This window comes from Oncorhynchus mykiss, chromosome 30, assembly GCF_057628025.1.
Source record: "Oncorhynchus mykiss isolate SJ-2025 chromosome 30, ASM5762802v1, whole genome shotgun sequence".
NCBI classification, from domain to species: domain Eukaryota; kingdom Metazoa; phylum Chordata; class Actinopteri; order Salmoniformes; family Salmonidae; genus Oncorhynchus; species Oncorhynchus mykiss.
The window spans coordinates 29,431,544-29,455,901 of NC_143051.1; the positions used below are offsets into that span (position 1 = coordinate 29,431,544).

The 24,358-nt window shown below is 43.5% G+C and overlaps 1 protein-coding gene across 24 annotated transcripts in view; it reads right to left on the reverse strand.

Annotated features, from left to right (window-relative positions):
* Window positions 1-24,358, reverse strand: part of LOC110488241 (A-kinase anchor protein 9) — a 124,850-nt gene that overhangs the window by 69,319 nt on the left and 31,173 nt on the right. For all 24 annotated transcript variants that reach the window (XM_090227995.1, XM_090227982.1, XM_090227993.1 and 21 more), the window contains 9 exons: window positions 23,502-23,699; window positions 20,231-23,218; window positions 18,708-18,794; window positions 15,423-15,558; window positions 15,063-15,142; window positions 14,459-14,588; window positions 14,053-14,150; window positions 9,768-9,879; window positions 9,335-9,572 (listed from right to left, as the gene is read on the reverse strand). In XM_090227995.1, the coding sequence (XP_090084121.1) occupies window positions 9,335-9,572; window positions 9,768-9,879; window positions 14,053-14,150; window positions 14,459-14,588; window positions 15,063-15,142; window positions 15,423-15,558; window positions 18,708-18,794; window positions 20,231-23,218; window positions 23,502-23,699 (4,067 nt within the window). The remainder of the gene's footprint in view (window positions 1-9,334; window positions 9,573-9,767; window positions 9,880-14,052; window positions 14,151-14,458; window positions 14,589-15,062; window positions 15,143-15,422; window positions 15,559-18,707; window positions 18,795-20,230; window positions 23,219-23,501; window positions 23,700-24,358) is intronic.

Consider the following 24,358-nt stretch of genomic DNA (forward strand, 5'->3'; position numbering starts at 1 on the left):
GAGGCCACGGAAGATGAGTTGTATGGCATTGATGCTCGTCTGGGGGTTAGTTAACACAGTGTCCAAATAAGTGCCAGAAGTACACAGAATGGTGTCGTCTGCGTAGAGGTGGATCAGAGACTCACCAGCAGCAAGAGCGACATCATTGATGTGTACAGAGAAGAGAGTCAGCCCAAGGATTGAACCCTGTGGCACCCCCATAGACTGCCAGAGGTCCGGACAACAGGCCCTCCGATTTGACACACTGAACTCTATCTGAGAAGTAGTTGCTGAACCAGGCGAGGCAGTCATTGACAGAGTTGAAAGCCTTGGCCAGGTCGATGAAGACAGCTGCACAGTATTGTCTCTTATCGATGGCGGTTATGATATCGTTTAGGACCTTGAGCGTGGCTGAGGTGCACCAATCACCAGCTCGGAAACCAGATTGCAAAGCGGAGAAGGAATGGTGGGATTCGAAATGGTCGGTGATCTGTTTGTTAACTTGGCTTTCGAAGGCCTTAGAAAGGCAGGGTAGGATAGATATAGGTCTGTAGCAGTTTGGGTCTAGAGTGCCTCCCCCTTTAAAGAGGGGGATGACCGCGGCAGCTTCCCAATCTTTGGGGATCTCAGACGATACGAAAGAGGTTGAAACGGTTAGTAATAGGGGTTGCAACGATTTCAAATCAAATCAAAAATCAAATCAAATTTATTTTATATAGCCCTTCGTACATCAGCTGATATCTCAAAGTGCTGTACAGAAACCCAGCCTAAAACCCCAAACAGCAAGCAATGCAGGTGAAGAAGCACGGTGGCTAGGAAAAACTCCCTAGAAAGGCCAAAACCTAGGAAGAAACCTAGAGAGGAACCAGGCTATGTGGGGTGGCCAGTCCTCTTCTGGCTGTGCCGGGTGGAGATTATAACAAAACATGGTCAAGATGTTCAAATGTTCATAAATGACCAGCATGGTCGAATAATAATAAGGCAGAATAGTTGAAACTGGAGCAGCAGCACAGTCAGGTGGACTGGGGACAGCAAGGAGTCAGGTTTCAGCTGATAATTTTAGAAAGAGAGGGTCCAGATTGTCTAGCCCCACTAATTTGTAGAGGTCCAGATTTTGCAGCTCTTTCAGAACATCCAGAAAGCTGATTTGGGTGAAGGAGAAATGGGGGAGGCCTGGGCAAGTTGCTGTGGGGGGTGCATGGCTGTTGACCGGGGTAGGGGTGGCCAGGTGGAAGGCATAGCCAGCCGTAGAAAAATGCTTATTGAAATTCTCAATTATCGCAGATTTATCGGTGGTGACAGAGTTTCCTAGGCTCAGTGCAGTGGGCAGCTGGGAGGAGGTGCTCTTATTCTCCATGGACTTTACAGTGTCCCAGAATGTTTTGGAGCTTGTGCTGCAGGATGCAAATGTCTGTTTGAAAAAGCTAGCCTTTGCTTTCCTAACCGCCTGTGTATTTTGGTTCCCGACTTCCCTGAAAAGTTGCATATCGCGGGGGCTATTTGATGCTAATGGTCAAGGGCAGTCAGGTCTGGAGTGAACCACGGGCTATATCTCTAACTGGTTCTATATTTTTTGAATGGGGCAAGCTTTTTTAAGAGACTGTGAGGAAAGCACTTTTAAAGAATAACCAGGCATCCTCTACTGATGGAATGAGGTCAATATCCTTCCAGGATACCCAGGCCAGGTCGATTAGAAAGGCCTGCTCGCTGAAGTGCTTTAGGGAGCATTTGACAGTGATGAGGGGTGGTCGTTTGACCGCAGAGCAATGAGGCAGTGATCACTGAGATCCTGATTGAAGACAGCAGAGGTGTATTTAAAGGGCAGGTTGGTTAGGATGATATCTAGGAGGGTGCCTGTGTTTACGGATTTGGGGTTGTACCTGGTAAATTCATTGATAATTTGTGTGAGATTGAGGGCATCAAGTTTAGATTGTAGAATGGCCGGGGGGTGTTAAGCATGTCCCAGTTTAGGTCACCTAGCAGCACGAGCTCTGAAGATAGACGGGGGGGCAATCAATTCACATATGGTGTCCAGGGCACAGCTGGGGGCAGAAGGTGGTCTATAGCAAGCGGAAACGGTGAGAGACTTGCTCTTGGAAAGGTGGATTTTTAAAAGTAGAAGCTCAAATTGTTTGGGCACAGACCTGGATAGTATGACAGAACTCTGCAGGCTCTCTCTGCAATAGATTGCGACTCCGCCCCCTTGCATGCATGTAACCAAGGCTTTTACAGTTACAGAAGTCAACAAATGAGAGGGCCTGGGGAATGGGAGTGGAGCAAGGCACTGCAGGTCCTGGATTAACCTCTACAGAGGAGGAGTGTGCTAAGGGCTATAACTGGTCGTCTGGTATGTTCGGAACCGAGAGTAAAAGGAGCAGGTTTCTGGGCGCGGTAGAATAGATTCAACGCATAATGTACAGACAAAGGTATGGTAGTTTGTTAATACAGTTGGTATTGTCTCTAGACATCAATTAAACAGTTTTTTTGGGAATCTGTACTCCATACATTTTCCCTGACAACCCAAAGTACTCGTTACATTTTGAATGCTTAGCAGGACAGGAAAATTGTGAAATTCACGCACTTATCAAGAGAACACGTGGTCATCTCTATTGCCTATGGTCTGGCAAATCACAAAACAAAAATAAATGTCAGTGTTGGAGTGTGCCCCTGACAACTGTACATTTTAAAAACAAGAAAACGGTGCGGTCTGGTTTGCCTAATATATGGAATTTGAAACTATTTATACTTTTACTTTCACTTTTGATACTTAAGTATATTTTAAAACAAATACTTTCACTCAAGTGGTATTTTACTGGGTGACTTTCACTTTTACTTGAGTCTTTTTCTATTAAAAAAGGTATCTATACCTTTACTCAAGCATGACAATTGGGTATTTTTTCCACCACTGTATTTTAGCAGATGCGACTTACACCCACCCCCCCCCCCCCCCCCCCCCCCCCCCCCCTTCATACTGGTCCCCCGTGGGAACGGACGACACCTGGCATTGCAAGTGCTATGCTCTACCAACTGAGCTACATTTAACAATAAATAAAATGCAACATATCGGCTAAAGCAATTTAATTCAGGAATCAATGAACCAAGATTGAAATCCTTGGCCTGAATGCCAAGTGTCACGTCTGGAGGAAACCTGGCACCATCCTTACGATGAAGCATGGTGGTGGCTGCATCATGCTGTGGGGATGTTATTCAGTGGCAGGGACTGGGAGACTGGTCAGGATCGAGGGAAAGATGAACGGAGCACAGTAGAAAGTGATCCTTCATGAAATCCTGCTCCAGGGCGCTTAGGACATCAGACTGTGGGCAAAGGTTCACCTTCCAACAGGACAACGACCATAAGCACTTAGCCAAGACAACGCAGAAGTGGCTTTAGGAGAAGTCTCTCAATGTCCTTGAGTGGCCCAGCCAGAACCCGGACTTGAACCCGATCTAACATCTCTGAAGACACCTGAAAACAGCTCTGTAGCGATGCTCCCCATCCAACCTGACAGAGTGTAAGGATCTGCAGAGAAGAATGGGAAAAACTCCCCAAATACAGATGTGTCAAGCTTGTAGTGTCATACCCAAGAAGACTCGAGGCTATAATCGCTGCCAAAAGTGCTTCAACAAAGTACTCAGTAAAGGGTCCGTTTTTTTTTTATATATATTGTGTTATTGTGTACAGAATGATGAGGGGGGAAAAACAATTTAATACAATTGAGAATAAGGCTGTAATGTAACAACATGTGGAAAAAGTCAAGGGGTCTGAATACTTTCCGAATGCACTGTACATCACTTTACAGTATATGTTACATCCCTACTATATACACTGATAATAATTCATATATCAGGAGATAAAAGCTATGCTAATAATAATGGACCCAGGACAGGGTGAGAATAAAACTGAAATGTACTTTCAAATTAATAAGGAGATGGCTAATACCTTGGCAATTAAAGTGGGCCTGAATGGCAACTGTAGAAGTTCACTGCCTGGTGCTTTCAGGTCACAGTGATCTGCTGCACTCTTTCTATGCATGCACAGACAGACAGATGAGGGAGATGAAACATCACTCACTTATGCACCGGTGGTGTTTCTTCAAAAAAATGTACAGTACCAGTCAAAAATGTGGAAACACCTACTCATGTAAGGGTTTTTCTTTCTTTTTTACTATTTTCAACATTGTAGAATAATAGTGAAGACATTAAATATATGAAATAACACATAAGGAATCATGTAGTAACCAGAAAAGGGTCAAACAAATCAAAATATATTTTATATTTGAGATTCTTCAAAGTAGAGACCCTTTGCCTTGACAGCTTTGCACACTCTTGGCATTCTCTCAACCAGCTTCATGAGGTAGTCACCAGGAATTAACAGATGTGGCTTGTTACAGGTAATTTGTGGAATTTCTTTAAGCCAAATCAGTTGTCACAAAACAAAGTAGGGGTGGTATACAGAAGTCCATATTAAAGCAAGAACAGCTCAAATAAGCAAAGAGAAACGACAGTCCATTAACTGAAGGTCAGTCAATCAGGAAAATGTCAAGAAATGTAAAAGTTTCTCAAGTGCAGTCACAAATGTCATGAAGCGCTATGATGAAACTGGCTCTCATGAGGACCGCCACAGGAAAGGAAGACCCAGAGTTACTGGTGCTACAGAGGATAAGTCCATTAAGAGTTACCAGCCTCAGAAATTTCAGACCAAATAAATGTTTCAGAGTTCAAATAACAGACACATTTCAAAATCAACTGTTCAGGGGAGACTGCGTGAATCAGGCCTTCCTGGTAGAATTGCTGCAAAGTAACCACTACTAAAGGACACCAATAAGAAGAAGAGATTTTTGAGATATACCGTGTTAGTGCTGGTCCCCACGGTAGAGTGTAAATGACGAGCCACATAGAAAGGACAATATGAAGTGCTGGAGAGAATAGGAGAAGTTAATGATTGGATCTGACAGCCAGGCCGTCGGCCCCCGGGATCAGATCTATCACATAAACCTGTTAAAAGCATGGAGAGAAAAAACCCAATTGTCACGTACCCCACACCCACTCAGGAGGCAGCCGCTGTGTATGTGTCACCTACTCTGTCCCCAGCACAAGTACAGGAAGTAAAGACCCTGATCCAGAAAACAGATGTGTTTTCAGGGACACCAGGCCGAATTGAGGTTACGGCTCATGATATTGTTTCCCTACCAGGGAGAAAAATGAGCATGAGGCCAAATTGGGTACCCGAGTCTCGACGAGGCGCGATTAGACCAGAGATAGAAAATGTTGGCAAATGGAGTAGTCGAAGAGTCACATAGTGAGTGGTCTAGCCCAATTGTGATGGTCACGAAGCCCGATGGGTCTTTGCAGTTACTGCCAAACTCATCTGACTCCCAGAGCCAAATAAAGACAGCCTTTGCAATCCCTGATGGTTTGTTTCAATACACAGTCATGCCATTCGGCTTACACGGGGCCCCAGCCAACTTTCAACGGACCGGGTCCTAAAACCGAACAGAGCTTACGCCGCAGCCTATTTAGATGACATGGCGGATCTACAGCCCAGATTGGGAATCCCACTTACCTAGGGTACAGGCAGTACTAGACTCCCTTAGGAAAGCAGGACTCACGGCAAACCCTGCCAAGTGTTGTGGGGTTAGAGGAAACCGAGTATCTGGGAAGAGGGTTCATCAAACCCCAACATAAGGTCGAGGCAATTAGAAAATGGCCAAAACCAGGAAATAAGAAGCAGGTTCGAGCCTTCCTAGGGTTGACCAGTTACTTCCGGAAGTTCATCCCAAGTTATGCAATAGTGGCCGCTCCACTCACAGACATGACTAGTGCCAGAGGGCCAAACATGCTAAGATGGGATGAAAAGGCCAATAAATAATTTAGAACATTAAAGGAGGCTCCCTGCTGTAATCCAGTGCTGGTGGTACCAGACTTTGAGCACGAGTTCATTGTTCAGACGGATGCTTCAGAGGTCGGCTTGGGAGCCGTGCTCTCCCAAGAGGTAGATGGGGTGGGAAAGCTGGAACCACGGGAGGCCAACTACTCAGTCTTGCGAAAGAGTGTGGCAGTAAAGTGGGGTCTAGAAAGCCTGAAATACTACCTGCTAGCGCGCCACTTCACTCTACGCAGTGACCATGCCCCACTCACCTGGATGCAGGTAGTTTTTGAGTCTCCAACCGTTTCACTTTGACATAAAACACAGAGCAGGGAAGGAAATGGGAAATGTGGATGGGATGTCCCGCATGCACGCCTATATTGCTGCGGTAGCCCGACCTATGGGATGCTCAGCATATGTAGGAACTCTTGTAAACTGTTGGAAAAGCATTCCTCATGAAGATGGTTGAGAGAATGCCAAGAGTGTGCAAAGCTGTCATCAAGGCAAAGGGTGGCTACTTCATAGAATCTCAAATATAAAATATGTTTTGATTTGTTTAACACTTGTTTGATTACTACATTATTCCATGTGTTATTTCATATTTTTGATGTCTTCACTAGTACTCTACAATGTATAAAATAGTAAAAATAAAGATAAATCCTTGACTGAGTAGGTGTGTCCAAACTTTGGACTGGTACTTGTGGCAAAGAAGGGGGCCAAGTGATAAATGGCAGATATGTGAGGGCAGAACTAATAAACGGGCTCTGCCCTCACACTAAAATGGCCATCCCGGAAAAGAACGACATATCACAAAATGGCCGACCGCCAAAAACTACAATCCCCAGAGGAAAGGGGAACGCTCAGAAGGTGGGGGCGACCCACAGATAAGGGGTCAAAACAAACCAGGAAGAGAGAGGAAGGGGCTGGGGGATCTGTGAACCATAGAGAAAGAAACAATATATATTAGCTGGTTTATACCATATATGACCTGGACTGTTTGGACTTATCTGTTGGCATTTGGACTAGAGGTCGACCGATTAATTGGCATGGCTGATTAATTAGGGCCGATTTCAAGTTTTGAAAACTAATTGGTAATCGCATTTTTGGACGCCGATTACATTGCAATCCACAAGGGGACTGCGTGACAGGCTGACGTCCTGTTACGCAAGTGCAGCAAGGAGCCACGGTAAGTTTCTAGCTAGCATTAAACGTATCTTATAAAAAACAATCAATCTTAACATAATCACTAGTTAACTACACATGGTTAATGACACTAGTTTAACTAGCTTGTCCTGCGTTGCATATAATCAATGCAGTGCCTGTTAATTTATCATCGAATCACAGCCTACTTCGCCAAATGGGTGATTTGGGTTTTAACAAAAGCGCATTTGCGAAAAAAGCAATCGTTGCACCAATGAACCTAACCATAAACATCAATGCCTTTCTTAAAATCAATACACAAGTACATTTTGTTTTTTTAAACCTGCATATTTAGTTAAAATAAATGCATGTTAGCAGGCAATATTAACTAGGGAAATTGTGTCGCTTCTCTTGTATTCAGTGCAAGCACAGTCAGAGTATATGCAGCAGTTTGGGACGCCTGGCTCGTTGCGGACTGTGTGAAGACCATTTCTTCCTAACAAAGGCCGTAATTAATTTGCCAGAATTTGACAAAATTATGACAAAACATTGAAGGTTGTGCAACGTAGCAGCAATATTTAGACTTAGGGTTGCCACCCATGTTCGATGAAATACGGAATGGTTCCGTATTTCACTGAAAGAATAAACATTTGTTTCCGAAATTATAGTTCCCGGATATGACCATACCTAATGCTCGTATTTCTGTGTTTATCATATTATAATTAAGTCTATGATTTGATATTTGATAGAGCAGTCTGACTGAGCGGTGGTAAGCAGCAGCAGGCTCGTAAGCATTCATTCAAACAGCACTTTCCTGCATTTGCCAGCAGCTCTTCGCAATGCTTGAAGCACATCGCTGTTTATGACTTCAAGCCTATCAACTCCCGAGATTAGGCTGGCAATACTAAAGTGCCTATAAGAACATCCAATAGTCAAAGGGATATGAAATACTAATGGTATAGAGATAAAGTCTGATAATTCCTATAATAATTACAACCTAAAACTTCTTAACTGGAAATATTGAAGACTCATGTTAAAAGGAACCACCAGCTTTCATATGTTCTAATGTTCTGAGCAAGGAACTTAAACGTTAGCCTTTTTACATGGCACATATTGCTCTTATTGCATATTGCACTCTCCAACACTGTGTTTTTGCATTATTTAAACCAAATTAAAACAGGTTTCATTATTTATTTGAGAATAAATTGATTTTATTTATGCATTATATTAAGTTAAAATAAGAGTTCATTCAGTATTGTTGTAATTGTCATTATTGCAAATATAACACAATATATATATTTTAAATGTTATTTAAAAAATGGCCGATTAATCGTTATTGGCTTTTTTTTGGGTCCTCCAATCGGTATCGGCGTTGAAAAATCATAAACAGTCGACCTCTAGTTTGGACCTGGACATACAGAGAACCCGATTCATATACCGAACCCTGCAATCCTTGACCACGCCTGCGGCCTGGGCGGACCAGGACGGAGAAACCAACATACAGGTACTGTACTGTCTTGTTCTAAATTTGTCCTGTTCGATTTTGGTGACGGTCTCCGCTTAATTTGTGACAAACTCTCTTAACCTTGAAGAGGTTACTGTAATACACATACTGTAATACCCATGAGGTGTTCGTGGACTAAGCAATTCATATTTTGACTTGGACTCCATAAAGTTGGATTTAGTTTGAGCTCAATTATTTGTGTTTATGGGCAATGTGAAAGGGTTGATGGTGATCTTTTGAGAGGCTACTCAGACTCCTTGCTCCGGCCACACCCACAGACAGTCTCTTCTCCGGAATGAGTCTGGATCTGTGTACCTCCCCGACCATTCACCGAATGTGAGCACATTCATGGCCATCTGATTGGTCCAGAAACCAATAGGTTGGACCAGAGCCAAAACACATGTGGGTAAAGAAGAGGTTTGAAAATGTGTCATTGGCTTTGATACTCTGATTGGTTAGACGAGCTTCTCCTCACCAAAAACATCTTCAATGATGGCTTCCTCAGAATAAAGTATGTAGCAAACAACAGAGCAGGGGTCTAACATACCACCTAGATACCAGGGGCTTGTTCAGGTAGATGCAATGGTAGAAAACATTCAGATAGAAAATGCATCCGCCATCCATTGAAAATGACTGATTCCATTAGTTTGACAGAAATAGTGCCTAGTATAAACACTGAGAAGTTCTGAGAAGTTCATGCATGTGTTTTATGTACAGCTATATCTTGGCCAGGTCGCAGTTGTAAATGAGAAATTGTTCTCAACCAGCCTACCTGGTTAAATAAAGGTGAAATTAAATAAAAAAAAACAAAGTAAAAATATTTCTAAATCAGTTATCACCATTACCTGAACTGGGCCTCAGTGCCTGTGACCTCATCAAGGTGCTGCTGTAGCACTAGGAGTTCGGTAGAGTAGCGCTCCTCTGTCTCTTTGGCATGCTGCTGGTAGTAGGCCCTAAGGTGCTCCACCTCCAGTCTGTGGCATTCCTCCAGCTGGGCCCGCTGCTGCTGGACGTCGGCCCTCAACTTCTGGACGTCCTCAGTAGTGTGGGAGGAGGGCGAAGCAGTGGTCAGCTCCCTCCGATCTGGGTAGAGAGAGATAGCCATGCTAATGCTTACACTATGTCGACGGAAGCAGACGGGCTCCATCTTCCCATTCATTTTGGTATTGAGGCTTGCAGACATTCCAAATGCAGATGGTATAGAATATGGGCACCACATAATTCGGCACCATTTTGGGGTGATTTTGGTTTAGACATACAATGTAGATCAAGATTTACCATCAAGGCCGTGTGTGGAAGTAATAGAGCTGTCGATAATCTTGCGCAGGCTGGCGATCTCCTCCTGACTGCTGCGCTTCAGATCATTGTACCCCAGCTGTATCACCTCAATCTAAGAATAACAAGTAGTTTGACAGCAGAGTTCATTGGCGTTATCATTAAAATCAATTAGCTAGAGAGCTAATTGATTTTAAACATGATTTGTGAATGTACCCCACACATACAATTATCTGTAAGGTTCCTGAATCAAGCAGTGAATTTAAAACACAGATTCAACCGCATAGATCAGGTTTTCTAATGTCTTGCAAAAGGCACTATTGGAGGTAATAAAAATAAAATAAAAACATTGAATATGCCAGTTATAAATTACACTTTGGATGGTGTATCAATACACCCAGTCACTACAAAGCTACAGGTGTAGTTTAAGGCAGGAGTTTGATGGCTGTGATAGAAGAAAAATTAGATCAACATTGTACACTAAACAAAAATAAACATGTGACGTGTTGGTCCCATGTTTCATGAGCTGAATTAAAATCCCATAAATGTTTAATAAACACAAAAAGCTTATTTCGCACAAATTTGTTTACATCTCTGATAGTGAGCATTTCTCCTTTGCCAAGATAAACCATCCACCTGTCAGGTGTAGCATATGAAGAAGCTGATTGAACAGCATGATCATTGCACAGGTGCACCTTGTGATGGGGACAATAAAATGCCACTAGAATGTGCAGTTTTGTCACAACACAATGCCACAGATGTCTCAAGTTGACAGAGTGTGCAATTGGCATGCTGACTACTGTAATGTCCACCGGAGCTGTTGCCAGAGGATTTAATGTTAATTTCTCTACCATAAGTCACCTCTAACATTGTTTCAGAGAATTTGGCAGTACATCCAAGCGGCCTCACAACCGCAGACCACGTGTAACCACGCCAGCCCAGGGACTCCACACCCAGCTTCTTTACCTACGAGATCGTCTGCAGACCAGCCACCAAGACAGCTGATGAAACTGTACGTTGCAAAAAAGGATCTGTACACAATTCCTGGAATCTGAAAATGTCCCAGTTCTTCCATGGCCTGAAAACGCAGACATGTCACCCATTGAGCATGTTTGGGATGCTCTGGATTAACGTGGACCACAGCGTGTTCCAGTTCCTGCCAATACCCAGCAACTTCGCACAGCCATTGAAGAGGAGTTGGACAACATCCCACAGGCCACAATCAACAACCTGATCAACTCTACGCAAAGGATATGTGTTGTGCTGCATGAAGCTTATGGTGGTCACACCAGATACTGACAGGATTTCTGATATCTGTGACCAACAGATGCATATCTGTATTCCCAATCATGTGAAATCCATAGATTAGGGCCAAATGTATTTATTTAAATTGACAGATTTCCATATTTGAACTTTAACTCTTTAAAATCTTTGAAATTGTTGCATGTTTTGTTTATATTTTTGTTCAGTGTAGTTCCTCCACAACTCTAACCTCAATGACAGAGTGAAAAGAAGGAAGTCTGTACAGAATAAAAATATTCCAAAACATACAGTAATACTGCAAAAAACTAATTGGAAATGCAATTAACTTTTTGTCCTGAATACAAGTGTTATATTTGAGGCAAATCCAATACAACACATGACTGACTATCTCTCTCCATATTTTCAAGCATAGTGGTGGCTGAATTATGTTATGGGTATGCTTTAATAGTTAAGGACTGAGGAGTTTTTCTGGATTAAAAAAAAAATGCACAGGCAAAATCCTAGAGAAAAAGCTGGTTCAGTCTTCTTTCCGCCAGACACTGGGAGATGAATTCCCCTTTCAGCAGGACACAAGGCCATATCTACAGTGGATTGCTCACCAAAAAGACAGTGAATTTTACCCGTAGCGGCCTAGTTACAGTTTTGACTTAAATCTATTTCAAAAGCTATGGAAAAGAGCTGGAAATCGTTGTCTAGCAATGATCAACAACCAATTTGACAGATCTTGAAGAACTATGAAAAGAATGGGCAAATGTTACACAATCCTGGTGTGGAAAGCTCTTAGAGACTTACCCAGAAAGACTCACAGCTGTAATCGCTATCAGGTGATTCTAACATGTATCGAATACTTATCTAATCAAGATACATTAGTGTTTTTATTTGAATTCTATTTTATTTTATTTTTTACAAATGCATCATCCAGGTTAGGGGAGGATTTGGCCGGCTGGGTTGTCCTTGTCCCATCGCACACTAGCGACTCCTTGTGGCGGCCAGGAGCATGAACGCTGACTTCGGCGGCCAGCTGTACGGTGTTTCCTATGACATATTGGTGTGGCTGGCTTCCAGGTTAAGCAGGCAGTGTGTCAAGAAGCAGTGTGGCTTGGCAGGGGTCATGTTTCCGAGGACGCATGGCTGTCAACCTTCACCTCTCCCAAGTCCATACGGGAGTTGCAGCGATGGGAAAACACACACACAGTTGAAGTCGGAAGTTCACATACACCTTAGCCCACTACAGCTAAACTTAGTTTTCACAATTAATCCTAGTAAAAAAATCCCAGTTTTAGGTCAGTTAGGATCACCACTTTATTTTAAGAATTTGAAATGTCAGAATAATAGTAGAGAGATTTATTTCAGCTTTTATTTATTTCATCACATTTCCAGCAGGTCAGAAGTTTACATAAACTCAATTAGAATTTGGTAGCATTGCCTTTAAATTGTTTAACTTGGGTCAAACGTTTCGGTCAGGTTTGTAGGCCTTCTTGCTCGCACATGCTTTTTCAGTTCTGCCCACAAATGTTCTATAGGATTGAGGTCAGGGCTTTGTGATGGCCACTCCAATACCCTGACTTTATTGTCCTTAACCCATTTTGCCACAACTTTGGAAGTATGCTTGGGGTCATTGTCCATTTGGAAGACCACTTTGCGATCAAGCTTCAACTTTCTGACTGATGTCTTGAGTTGTTGCTTCAATATATCCACAATTTTGTCAAGTGCACCAGTCCCTCCTGCAGCAAAGCACCCCCACAACATGATGCTGCCACCCCTGTGCTTCACGGTTGGGATGGTGTTCTTCGGCTTGCAAGCCGCCCTCTTTTTCCTCCAAACATAACAATGGTCATTATGGCCAAAAATTTATATTTTTGTTTCATAAGACCAGAGGATATTTCTCCAAAAGGTACAATCTTTGTCCCCATGCGCAGTTGTAAACCGTAGTCTGGCTTTTTTTATGGCGGTTTTGGAGCAGTGGCTTCTTCCTTGCTGAGCGGCCTTTCAGGTTATGTCGATATAGTACTCGTTTTACTGTGGATATAGATACTTTTGTACCCGTTTCCTCCAGCATCTTCACAAGGTTAATAGCACGCTGTTGTCCTGGGATTGATTTGCACTTTTTGCACCAAAGTACGTTGGTGTTTATACTGTGTACTATTGTTTGTACAGATGAACGTGGTACCTTCAGGCATTTGGAAATTGCTCCCAAGGATGAACCAAACTTGTGGAGGTCTACAATTTTTTTCCCCCCTAAGATCTTGGCTGATTTCTTTTGATTTTCCCGTGATGTCAAGCAAAGAGGCACTGAGTTTGAAGGTAGGCCTTGAAATACATCCACAGGTACACCTCCAATTGACGCAAATTATGTCAATTAGCCTATCAGAAGCTTCTAAAGCCATGACATCTTTATTGGCATTTTCCAAGCTGTTTAAAGGCACAGTCAACTTAGTGTATGTAAACTTCTGACCCACTGGAATTGTGATCGAGTTAATTATAAGTGACATAATCTGTCTGTAAATAATTGTTGGAAAAATAACTTGTGTCATGCACAAAGTAGACGTCCTAACCGACTTGCCAAAACTATAGGTTGTTAACAAGAAATTTGTGGAGTGGTTGAAAAACTAGTTTTAATGACTCCAACCTAAGTGTATGTAAACATCCGACTTCAACTGCATGTGTGTTATATATATCTCAATAAATACATGTTTAAATTGTTCTTCCAATTTGAGATGTGTTTTGCACCTTGCAACCCAACAAAAGGGGTGTGAATACTTAAGGCACTATCATCCGTCATAACATAGCACAGTTAGAAGTTAAAAAGCTAAGTGCTAGTGTCCTAGCAATTACTGTACAATAATCAAATCATTGTTGCTTTCATCCCAGTCATAACACTGTGATTATATGTCAAACCCTGACAAGAGGTTGGTGTTGTAATGTCTAAACACAACCAATCAATGACTATGTTTTTTCCCACCAATGCATAAATTGAGCCTAAACCTCACAAAATGTTAACTAAAATCAACAGTTTTACACACACCGTATTGCCATCTGCCTTCAGTAAGGACTGGAGCTGTAGTAGACGACCATGCTCCTGCTCAATCCTTTTCTTCACCTGCTGAAGGTCTCTACACATTTCTATTGAGCGAGACAGAAGAAATGCCCATTACAAATATGTCCTCATGCAGTTAGTCTCAGGTACTGTATTTGTATCTTAATTACTAAAAGATATTTCATTTATCATTCATGTAGCTTTATTTGATGTGTGTATGCAAATGAAAACTGGGGGAAAATACAATATAATTTGTAATTTTATCATGCCACAGTCAAGATCGTTTGGAGACTTATTTATTGGGACTTTTCCGTTAGTCAGCGACTCATCTCATAGGCTGCATGTTTATGTAGCATTGTTATCATTCGGGTAGACATCCCAACCAATAAAGCACCTTTTGCATCCTGTAAAACAGCACTGGGATCCCTGGTTTCTTCCTTTTCACATGAATGAATCGTCCAGTCCTCAACATCAGTGGGGTGGAGATACTCCAAGAATTCCTCTCCGAAAAGTTTAGCAAAGGACTGTGAAGACAACGGCAAAATAGCTTTCAAACATCGATGTCTCAGTGAATATTTGATGCAGTCGTGTGGTAATAATCAATGTCCAAACCTGAAATAATTAGGTCAAATAACATTTGCAGAAATCGAAAAGTAATTGACAATGCAAAGGAACACAAATCAATACCTGGTTTATTAGGTTTGCTGTGTGTGTCCTATCCTTGTGGGGACATAAAATTACCAAAGGTCCCCATAAGGATAGTAAAACCAGGAAAATTCTCCGCTGTGCAGACATTTCCCATGTCCCCATCAGGACAAAGGCTATTTTAAGTTTAGAGTTACAATTACAGTTCCGGTTAGAATTAGGGTAAGGGTAAGGGATTAGTGGTTATGGTAAGGGTTAGGTTTACAGGTTAGGGAAAATTATTTTATGGAAATTAGGTTCCCACAAGGATAGAAGAACATAACACATGCGTGTGTGTAATTAATGTTAACTACCAGGATGAGCTGCTTGCATTCTTCAGACACAATTTGCACCACATTCCGGTACTTGGAGCTTTTGGGATCATCTGTGAAGTCTGAGAAAAACAACAAAAGCATACAGTATTATTGTCTTATATTGAGCATAAATAGTACACCATAATTCAATTACTAAAATAAGATGAAAGCAAAATTGACTGAATAACTTGTGTGTGAGTCAGTGTGCTGTTTTCTATCTACAGTTTGTAGCATGGTTGAAGTTATGAATGATAGATAAAAAAAAACTTCAATGTGGCCCATCTAGCTTCAAAACCCCAGATACACACACACAATGAAAAATGCATGTGCGCACGCACAGTGAAACACACAAGCCCGCACCCCTTGGTTCTTTGAGGCGGCCCAGCTCAAGTATGCAGGCACGGGCGTCTGTCTGCTCCCGGAGCAGCTCCAGCTGCGCAGCGTGTATCTGAGACAGGCTGATCCGCTGGGCCTCCAGCTGCAGCCTGCACTCCACCTTCACAAATAGACAAGAGTGGAGCGAGCATAAAATTAGATACACCAGAATGTACAGTGCCTTGCGAAAGTATTCGGCCCCCTTGAACTTTGCGACCTTTTGCCACATTTCAGGCTTCAAACATAAAGATATAAAACTGTATTTTTTTGTGAAGAATCAACAACAAGTGGGACACAATCATGAAGTGGAACGACATTTATTGGATATTTCAAACTTTTTTAACAAATCAAAAACTGAAAAATTGGGCGTGCAAAATTATTCAGCCCCCTTAAGTTAATACTTTGTAGCGCCACCTTTTGCTGCGATTACAGCTGTAAGTCGCTTGGGGTATGTCTCTATCAGTTTTGCACATCGAGAGACTGAATTTTTTTCCCATTCCTCCTTGCAAAACAGCTCGAGCTCAGTGAGGTTGGATGGAGACCATTTGTGAACAGCAGTTTTCAGTTCTTTCCACAGATTCTCGATTGGATTCAGGTCTGGACTTTGACTTGGCCATTCTAACACCTGGATATGTTTATTTTTGAACCATTCCATTGTAGATTTTGCTTTATGTTTTGGATCATTGTCTTGTTGGAAGACAAATCTCCGTCCCAGTCTCAGGTCTTTTGCAGACTCCATCAGGTTTTCTTCCAGAATGGTCCTGTATTTGGCTCCATCCATCTTCCCATCAATTTTAACCATCTTCCCTGTCCCTGCTGAAGAAAAGCAGGCCCAAACCATGATGCTGCCACCACCATGTTTGACAGTGGGGATGGTGTGTTCAGGGTGATGAGCTGTGTTGCTTTTACGCCAAACATAATGTTTTGCATTGTTGCCAAAAAGTTCAACTTTGGTTTCATCTGACCAGAGCACCTTCTTCCACATGTTTGGTGTGTCTCCCAGGTGGCTTGTGGCAAACTTTAAACGACACTTTTTATGGATATCTTTAAGAAATGGCTTTCTTCTTGCCACTCTTCCATAAAAGGCCAGATTTGTGCAATATACGACTGATTGTTGTCCTATGGACAGAGTCTCCCACCTCAGCTGTAGATCTCTGCAGTTCATCCAGAGTGATCATGGGCCTCTTGGCTGCATCTCTGATCAGTCTTCTCCTTGTATGAGCTGAAAGTGTAGAGGGACGGCCAGGTCTTGGTAGATTTGCAGTGGTCTGATACTCCTTCCATTTCAATATTATCGCTTGCACAGTGCTCCTTGGGATGTTTAAAGCTTGGGAAATCTTTTTGTATCCAAATCCGGCTTTAAACTTCTTCACAACAGTATCTCGGACCTGCCTGGTGTGTTCCTTGTTCTTCATGATGCTCTCTGCGCTTTTAACGGACCTCTGAGACTATCACAGTGCAGGTGCATTTATACGGAGACTTGATTACACACAGGTGGATTGTATTTATCATCATTAGTCATTTAGGTCAACATTGGATCATTCAGAGATCCTCACTGAACTTCTGGAGAGAGTTTGCTGCACTGAAACTAAAGGGGCTGAATAATTTTGCACGCCCAATTTTTCAGTTTTTGATTTGTTAAAAAAGTTTGAAATATCCAATAAATGTCGTTCCACTTCATGATTGTGTCCCACTTGTTGTTGATTCTTCACAAAAAAATACAGTTTTATATCTTTATGTTTGAAGCCTGAAATGTCGCAAAAGGTCGCAAAGTTCAAGGGGGCCGAATACTTTCGTAAGGCACTGTATATACTCACTCAGTCTACCTACTGTGACACAATATTTGATTGTTTCAGGAGTAGGACACAAAAATTCCACAGGATTATATGTACTTGTTGCAACTTACACACAATGAATTTAAGGTATTCTTAGCAATATGCCGTTATAGAGGTAACACAATTGTCAACCAATATTGGCCCCTCCAAATGTAGGCATGCCTGTTGTTGTTGATATCTGTAAGCAGGAAGTCGGCCCGCTGTGTATGATGCCATATTGCTGAGTGTACCTTGTGACCACCATCCCACTCTGTCTGCCAAATTCTCTCTCTTTGCTCTCGTTTTCCTTAATAGGATGTCGGTGGGCGGAGCCGGGAGGGTCGTCAGGGAAATGGGACACACCTGGGCTCGGGTGTATCCCGGGATAAATACACCTCTTCCTCAATTATTGAGGAGACTCTCTCCATGCAGACACAATGATAGAGTTTGGTTGTGGCATTTTTGTGGCAATTTTGTTTGTTTGCTTTGGCACCCCTCATTATCACATGTATGCACGCAAACACACACCATTGCTAATTGTATTTAGTTTACTTCAGTTAATAAATATATTTTGTTATTCTTTTTGTTACGAACTTCAAGCAGGTTTGTGACAACCTTTAAACAAACATTCCAAATGGTGTATCCACAATATATAAATGGACAGTCCATCCAGCACCTTGTTTGAATGAGAATGCCTGTTTCCCTGATTCAGATTTTATACGCGAGACAGGGGGGAGCACCTGGGCTTTAGCACAACAAATGAGGGGCCAGCTGTTATCCATTCTTCAGCCAGCAATACAATGGGGAGCTGGCAAGGGTTTTTGCCCGCCTGTGGATGGATGTGTAAATGCAGATGTGTTGCAGCTACACTCACGTGAAATTGTGATTTTCTTTTATTTTGATGACAATGCATTTTGCTGTGCACAGTGTTTTTGTGTTGGTTGGCAACACTGTTGTTTTCATAGTGCTTTGTAAGACAAGAATTGATCCAACCAATTTAAGCGCTATACTATAAATATTACAGTAGGACATCAAATTGATGTCAAGCACATGCCTGGTAGCCTAATGCATGTAGCTATGTAGAATATGATCCTGTTCTTTGGCAAATACTGCTATGAAACAGAGATTGAATAATTGCATACTGCAACTTCCTAAACAAATTCATAGTTCTTACTTTGGTTATTTCACACTGATTATTAGCACAGTCTGGGCAGTACAACACTTTCTGACACAATAACAACCAAGCATATGACTCTTGAAAATAAAAATCGGTGACAAAAGAAAAGCTTTGCCTTTCATCACAGTCTTACTACTGGGTGCCCATAGTTTCTCTATGAAGCTTTGCCACCTGTTGATTGACCTTCCCAACCCGCTGTACTACTCTCTGATGGATCAAAGGCAGCCACTCAGGCCGGAGCTAAAAGCACAGGCGGATGTGAGCTCAGGTGACATTTACATGCTCTATGGTCTCGTTGTCCCTGTCGTCCTCCTCTCGCTTCGCTACATGGTCCGCCCGACACTCCATCCCATCTACTCTCTTCCCCTGAAAAGAGAAAAGGTAGCCATTGTAACAAGAGTTTAAACATGTGAATATAAAACACATGTTAACAGTGTTGATGAGGTCTGGCGACAACGCGTATGGCTTATAACACAATGACGCGCTTACTGAGAAGGCTACACTGTAAACATTAAGACAGCTTCGGAAGCATTTCACAACATCTTTTATTAGCAATTCATTAATATCAATGAATACTATGTCATCTCAAATATGGTGTACTTCACTTGCACACAGTACTGATACCAAGAACAAGAGGCAATAGCACCATTAAGTTGTTTTTATAAAGTAATTTATAAATATTGATGTAAATGTTGCTTATGAAGATGCTCATGAAGATGCTACTGTGTGTAGTCTATTAAGGGGTCCTTCCCAGTAAGAGAAATTGAACACTGATGCAAGATGAGGGACAAATGCTGTGCATCTTTGACAATGCTCTACTGAGGTGAAGCCTTGGACATGTATAATACAGGTGAGACACATATGAGTGGCTGTGACATAAAATGGCTTCTCACCTTTGAGCACTTACTCCCTGCAGGACGGAAAGAAACTACAATGTATACATTTCTCTACATAAAAGCGAGAGAAAGACATTCGTGAAAGATAACGACGTACACTTCATGTCTTTTCATGCTCTTTTTAATCTTTGAAGAGAATAGTTGTCACAGAATATAATTCTTACATAACAGCTTGAGTAAACTTGGTGATTTCAGCGTAATAATTTAAACAATCTGACAATGTTACATGGAGTGGAGCGTCAATACTCTGTGTTTATGCAACAGGCTCTCCTCCAGACTCTCTGTGCATTGAACCAATTGACGCTCCCCCTTCAGCTTCTCCTGCTTTACAATGAGTGGTATGTGTGGTCTGACAACCAAAGACAAAATATTGAGCCTCTTTTTACCTAAGGGTGTACCCATGAGAGCCAGCATCTGTCAGGTGCTTTGTAATCAAGCCTATCAATCACTAGAGTCACAGGCTGAATGAAAAAAGAAAACGTCAGTGCTAGAACAGGCAAACCTCACCTCAGCCAGGTTTTTAAATAAGCCTTCGGTTCAGTCTACGCAGCGTATGAATACAGATACCAGTCACCTATATCAAGTAACGATCAACACTTCTAAGATTTAACAAGGGAGTAATGATACATCGTTACGTAGTACTGGATGTGAACGTGATCAACTGTTAACCTGGTTATTTCAACAATAGTGAATTATGTACTGAGCATTAACATAAGACGAATGAAAATGCTCTATAAAACATTAACAGTTCAATCAGAAAGATTGTTTCATCAAACTTATAAAAAGGCAGGGATTGCGAGAGAGACATAAAAAGACAGCAATTCAGCAAGGCACTTAACGTTTCGGTAGTGGGGGCCATTCCAGCTAAGAGGACTGCAGCAGTAGCTGCTGCGTGTGAATGCCTACCTGCTTCCCAATGTCGTCTCGCTCTCCGGGGTACCCGAAGCTGGAGTCCTCCTCCCCGGTCCTCTGCTGTGAGCTCGACGGAACCTGGCTCTCCATCTGAGCCCGCGACTCCCGCTCTGCTGCAGCAGTAGAACCTCCAGCTTTGTTTCTCTCCACCACCTCCTCCTTCTCTCTCTTCTCTTTGGATTGGGCAGAGCTCTGCCGTTTCTTCTTGCCTCGCCGCTGCTGTGTCTTGCGCCTGTCTGACCCAGAGGCTGAAGGCTCTACAGCGGAGCTATGCTCAACAGGTCCCTCCCCCACAGTCGAGACCTGAGATGGGGCTGCAGACGGAGCGAGTGTTTGGCTCTGGTGCCGAGCCTCCGGGGTGTGCCGGAGGCGATCTCGCTCTATTTCGGCGGCATGTAAGGAGGAGCGGAGCACCTCTACCTCCCCTTGGAGAGATTCGATCTGGAGATGATGATCCTTGATGGAGCAAGCTAGGACTGCAGACTGAACAGGCTGCTCTCTCTGTTGGAGATGTGCTTGGCTCAGAGCAGCTCTCCCTCCCTCCTCTCTCTGCAGTTCCATCTCTCCCTTTCTCTCCTTCAGAGTCTCCCGTTCTCTTTCGAGCTCTTCCTCAAGGTTTTCGTTTTGGGCAATGACCTCTTTGTTTTCTCTCTTGACCTGACTGAGCTCTCCTTCCAGCTCATCCAATTCGCCTTCTGTAACAGTCAGCTGCTCGGTAACTTCAGACAGCCTCACTGCGAGTTCCTCCTTTTCTGTCAGAGATACCTTCAGCTTCTCCATCAGCTCAGTAGTGTCTTTCTCTATCGAAGCACTGCCGTTGTCCTCCATTTGGATATTTTCCTTGCTCTCCCTCAGCTCCTGAATCTGCGACTGAAGGCTGGCAAGTTGAGACTCAAACACAAGTGTCTCCTTGAGAATCCTCTCTTCCAACTGCGCCTTTACCTCAACAAGGCACGTATACTCCTCATTGAGCTCCTGATAGTTCACCTCAAAGTTCTTTTCGGCAAAAGAGAATGTGTTCCTTTGCTTTTCAATCTCCTCTTGCAACTCTACCACTTGTCGCTGCTTTTGTTCATTTTCTGTGGTGAGAGATTTAATTTGTTTTGTCTTGGACTCCACTTCCTCTTTCATGGTGTTGTTGGTTTCCATCAAAATCCTATTTTCTGACTCCTGCCCCCTCCATTTGTTGTCCCAGCTCTTTTCTCTTTCCTTGGACTCATTTTCTAGCAACTCGTTCTTTTTCAACAGCATTTGGAGATCCCTTTCCATTCTGACACTTTCTTCTCCACGCTTTCGCAGTTCCTCAACCTCCAACTGAAGCTCCTTGAGTTGCGCCACCAGCTCTTCGGCTTTTGAGCTGTGCAGTGCCATCTTTAGGTCGTCTTTCAGTGCAACAATTTGGTGTAACAGCTCGTCCCGCTTGACCTCGTAACCGTTCCGCAGTTCCTCCAGGGATCGGCTGTGCCGAATGGATGCCTCGTTGAGGAGGTTCTCAGCGTTGAGATGGCTTTCCCTCTGGAGATCCTCCCGAAGGAGAATGAGCTCTTCCTCGTGGCTGAAGAGGAGCTGTGTCCTCAGCCTCTCCAGTTCCGACTCCTGTGACTCTGCCATGCGGTCCAGCACTGCATCCTTTTCACGCTCCATCATCTCCAGTTTGATCTTGTAGTTGGTTGTCTCCGACTCGTGCTTGGCCTCAATCTCTTCTGCTGACTCTGCAGCGGCAGCTAGCTGGGCCTTCAGGTCATCAATGGTTTCCTGGAAGCGCTGCAGATCACCACGACAACGCTCATGGACAGCAAAGGTATGGGAGGCCTGCTCCATTTTGGCATGGGCTGAGCGGAGGTCCTGGAGCAGGTCAGTCACCTGAGCCTGAAGGTTGAGCTTCTCCTGCGCCACCTGGGTCAGCTCCTGTCTGGCCTTCTCATGGAGAGCCTGGGCCTCTAGGAGCCTCTGCTGAAGCTCTGCGATCTTGCCCTTAAGCTCAATCACCACCTCGGGACTGGGACTGGGCGCGGGTTGCTGAGCTCTTAGAAGTGCTAGATCTTCGCGATGCTGCTCCGTGACCCGCTCCAGGGCCGCAGAGTGCTGCAAGCGAAGTTCCAGCTTCATCTGGACGATCTGCTCACCGTACATCTCATCTAGCTCTGCCCGAAGATGTTCCAGCCTGCGGGCTGAGTCCTCCTCTATTCTCTGGAAGGTGTCGCTCTCTGACAGGCTCCCCTGATGGCATCGCTTCTGGAGATCTTCCACAGTGCCCATTAGCTGCTGGATTTCACTGGAGGACATCCGCTCCTTCTGCCTAGAGGCTGAGAGTTCGCACCTGCATGACTCTAACTCATTCCTACAGCTATTCCACTCACCCTTACTGCTCTCCAATTCAACCCTACAGCTATCCAACTCACCCTTACTACTCTCCAGCTCAATCCTACAGCTATTCAACTCACTCTTACTGCTCTCCAGCTCAACCCTACAGCTATTCAACTCACTCTTACTGCTCTCCAGCTCAACCCTACAGCTATCCAACTCACCCTTACTGCCCTCCAGCTCAACCCTACAGCTATCCAACTCACCCTTACTGCTCTCCAGCTCAACCCTACAGCTATTCAACTCACTCTTAGTGCACTCTAAGTCCCTCTTACAGTTATCCAAGTCCCTCTTACAGCTCTCTAGCTCTTGAGCCTTTGAGGACATTTGCTGGTTGAGGCCGTTTAAGCATTTCTCAGAGGCCGTCAACTCACCCTTTAGCTGGTGGAGGGAGGAGTCATGTTCTGACATGACTCTCTCTTGCTCGGCAATCAGCAGTTCTTTCTCGTTCATCTTCTGTGCAAAAGTCTCCTCAGTCATCCTTCCCACCTGTGTAAGCTCCACCTTGAGCATGGTCAGTGTACGCTCATGTTCTGTTATTATTGCAGTTTGTTCCGAAATCAGCAGGTCTTTCTCATTTAACCTTTGTGCAAATGATTCTTCTGTTCTTCTTCCCACCTGTGAGGGAAAGTAAGAATTAGACATACAGGTAAAATGTCAAATATATTTCAAATCTCATACTAAAACGGTTTAAACTTCTACAAAACAGCCCTTAACTAAATTATGTTTTTGTAAGGTAATAAGCTAATAATAGTAAGAAATGTAATCAGATTTCAAAATGCACCCTGTAATCAACCACCTTTAAAAGAGATCCATTGAATAGATCAATACATTTCATACAAGCAGACATTTTCACCTGAATGACAGGCATTGACTAACACCAAATACGCAGCCGTCTCACCATCTCAGCCTCGTTGAGCCGGTGCTGGAGCTGGCTGACATGCAGCAGATGCTCCTTGCTCATCATTTGCTGCGCTCTGACCTGGCCATCCATCTCCTCCAGCTGCTGCTGGTATTGGACAAGCTGCTGCTTGGACTGCAGGAGGTCCTGTGCTGTGCTGCTGTGGCTGGTGTTCCTCAGTGTCTCGCCTGCCTGCAGCTGTCAATCAAACCAGAGGGTGTTCATGTTCCCATGAAAATTGGGGAAAACAACAATATCACCACCACATCTGTTGTATAATTATTAGAAGGGTAATAAAAATCCATTAAATGTTGATAGAGCAGGGTAAAGCTTGAGACAGAATAAGATTGCATAGGACTAGCACAGGTATGTCTAACCTAGAGTTGCAAAATTCCAGTAACTTTCCCCAAATTCCCCGGTTTTTCAGAAATCCCGGTTGGAGGATTAAAGGAATATTCCAACAAGGTTCTATGGAAAACTAGGGAAGGATACCGAAATTTTGCAAACGCCCGATGGTTCTCCCAATCACGGCCAGTTGTGATACAGCCGGGAATCGAACCGGGGGCTGTAGTGACGCCTCTAGCACTGAGATGCAGTGCCTTAGACCGCTGCGTCACTCGGGAGCCCCTTCATTAGGAATGCTTTTCCAACAGCCTTGAAGGAGTTCCCACATATGCTGAGTACTTGTTGGCTGCTTTTCCTTCACTCCGTGGTCCAACTCATCCCAAACCATCTCAATTGGGTTGCGGTTGGGTGATTGTGGAGGCCAGGTCATCTGATGCAGCACTCCATCACGCTCCTTCTTGGTTGAATAGCCCTTACATAGCCTGGAGGTGTGTTGGGTGATTGTCCTGTTG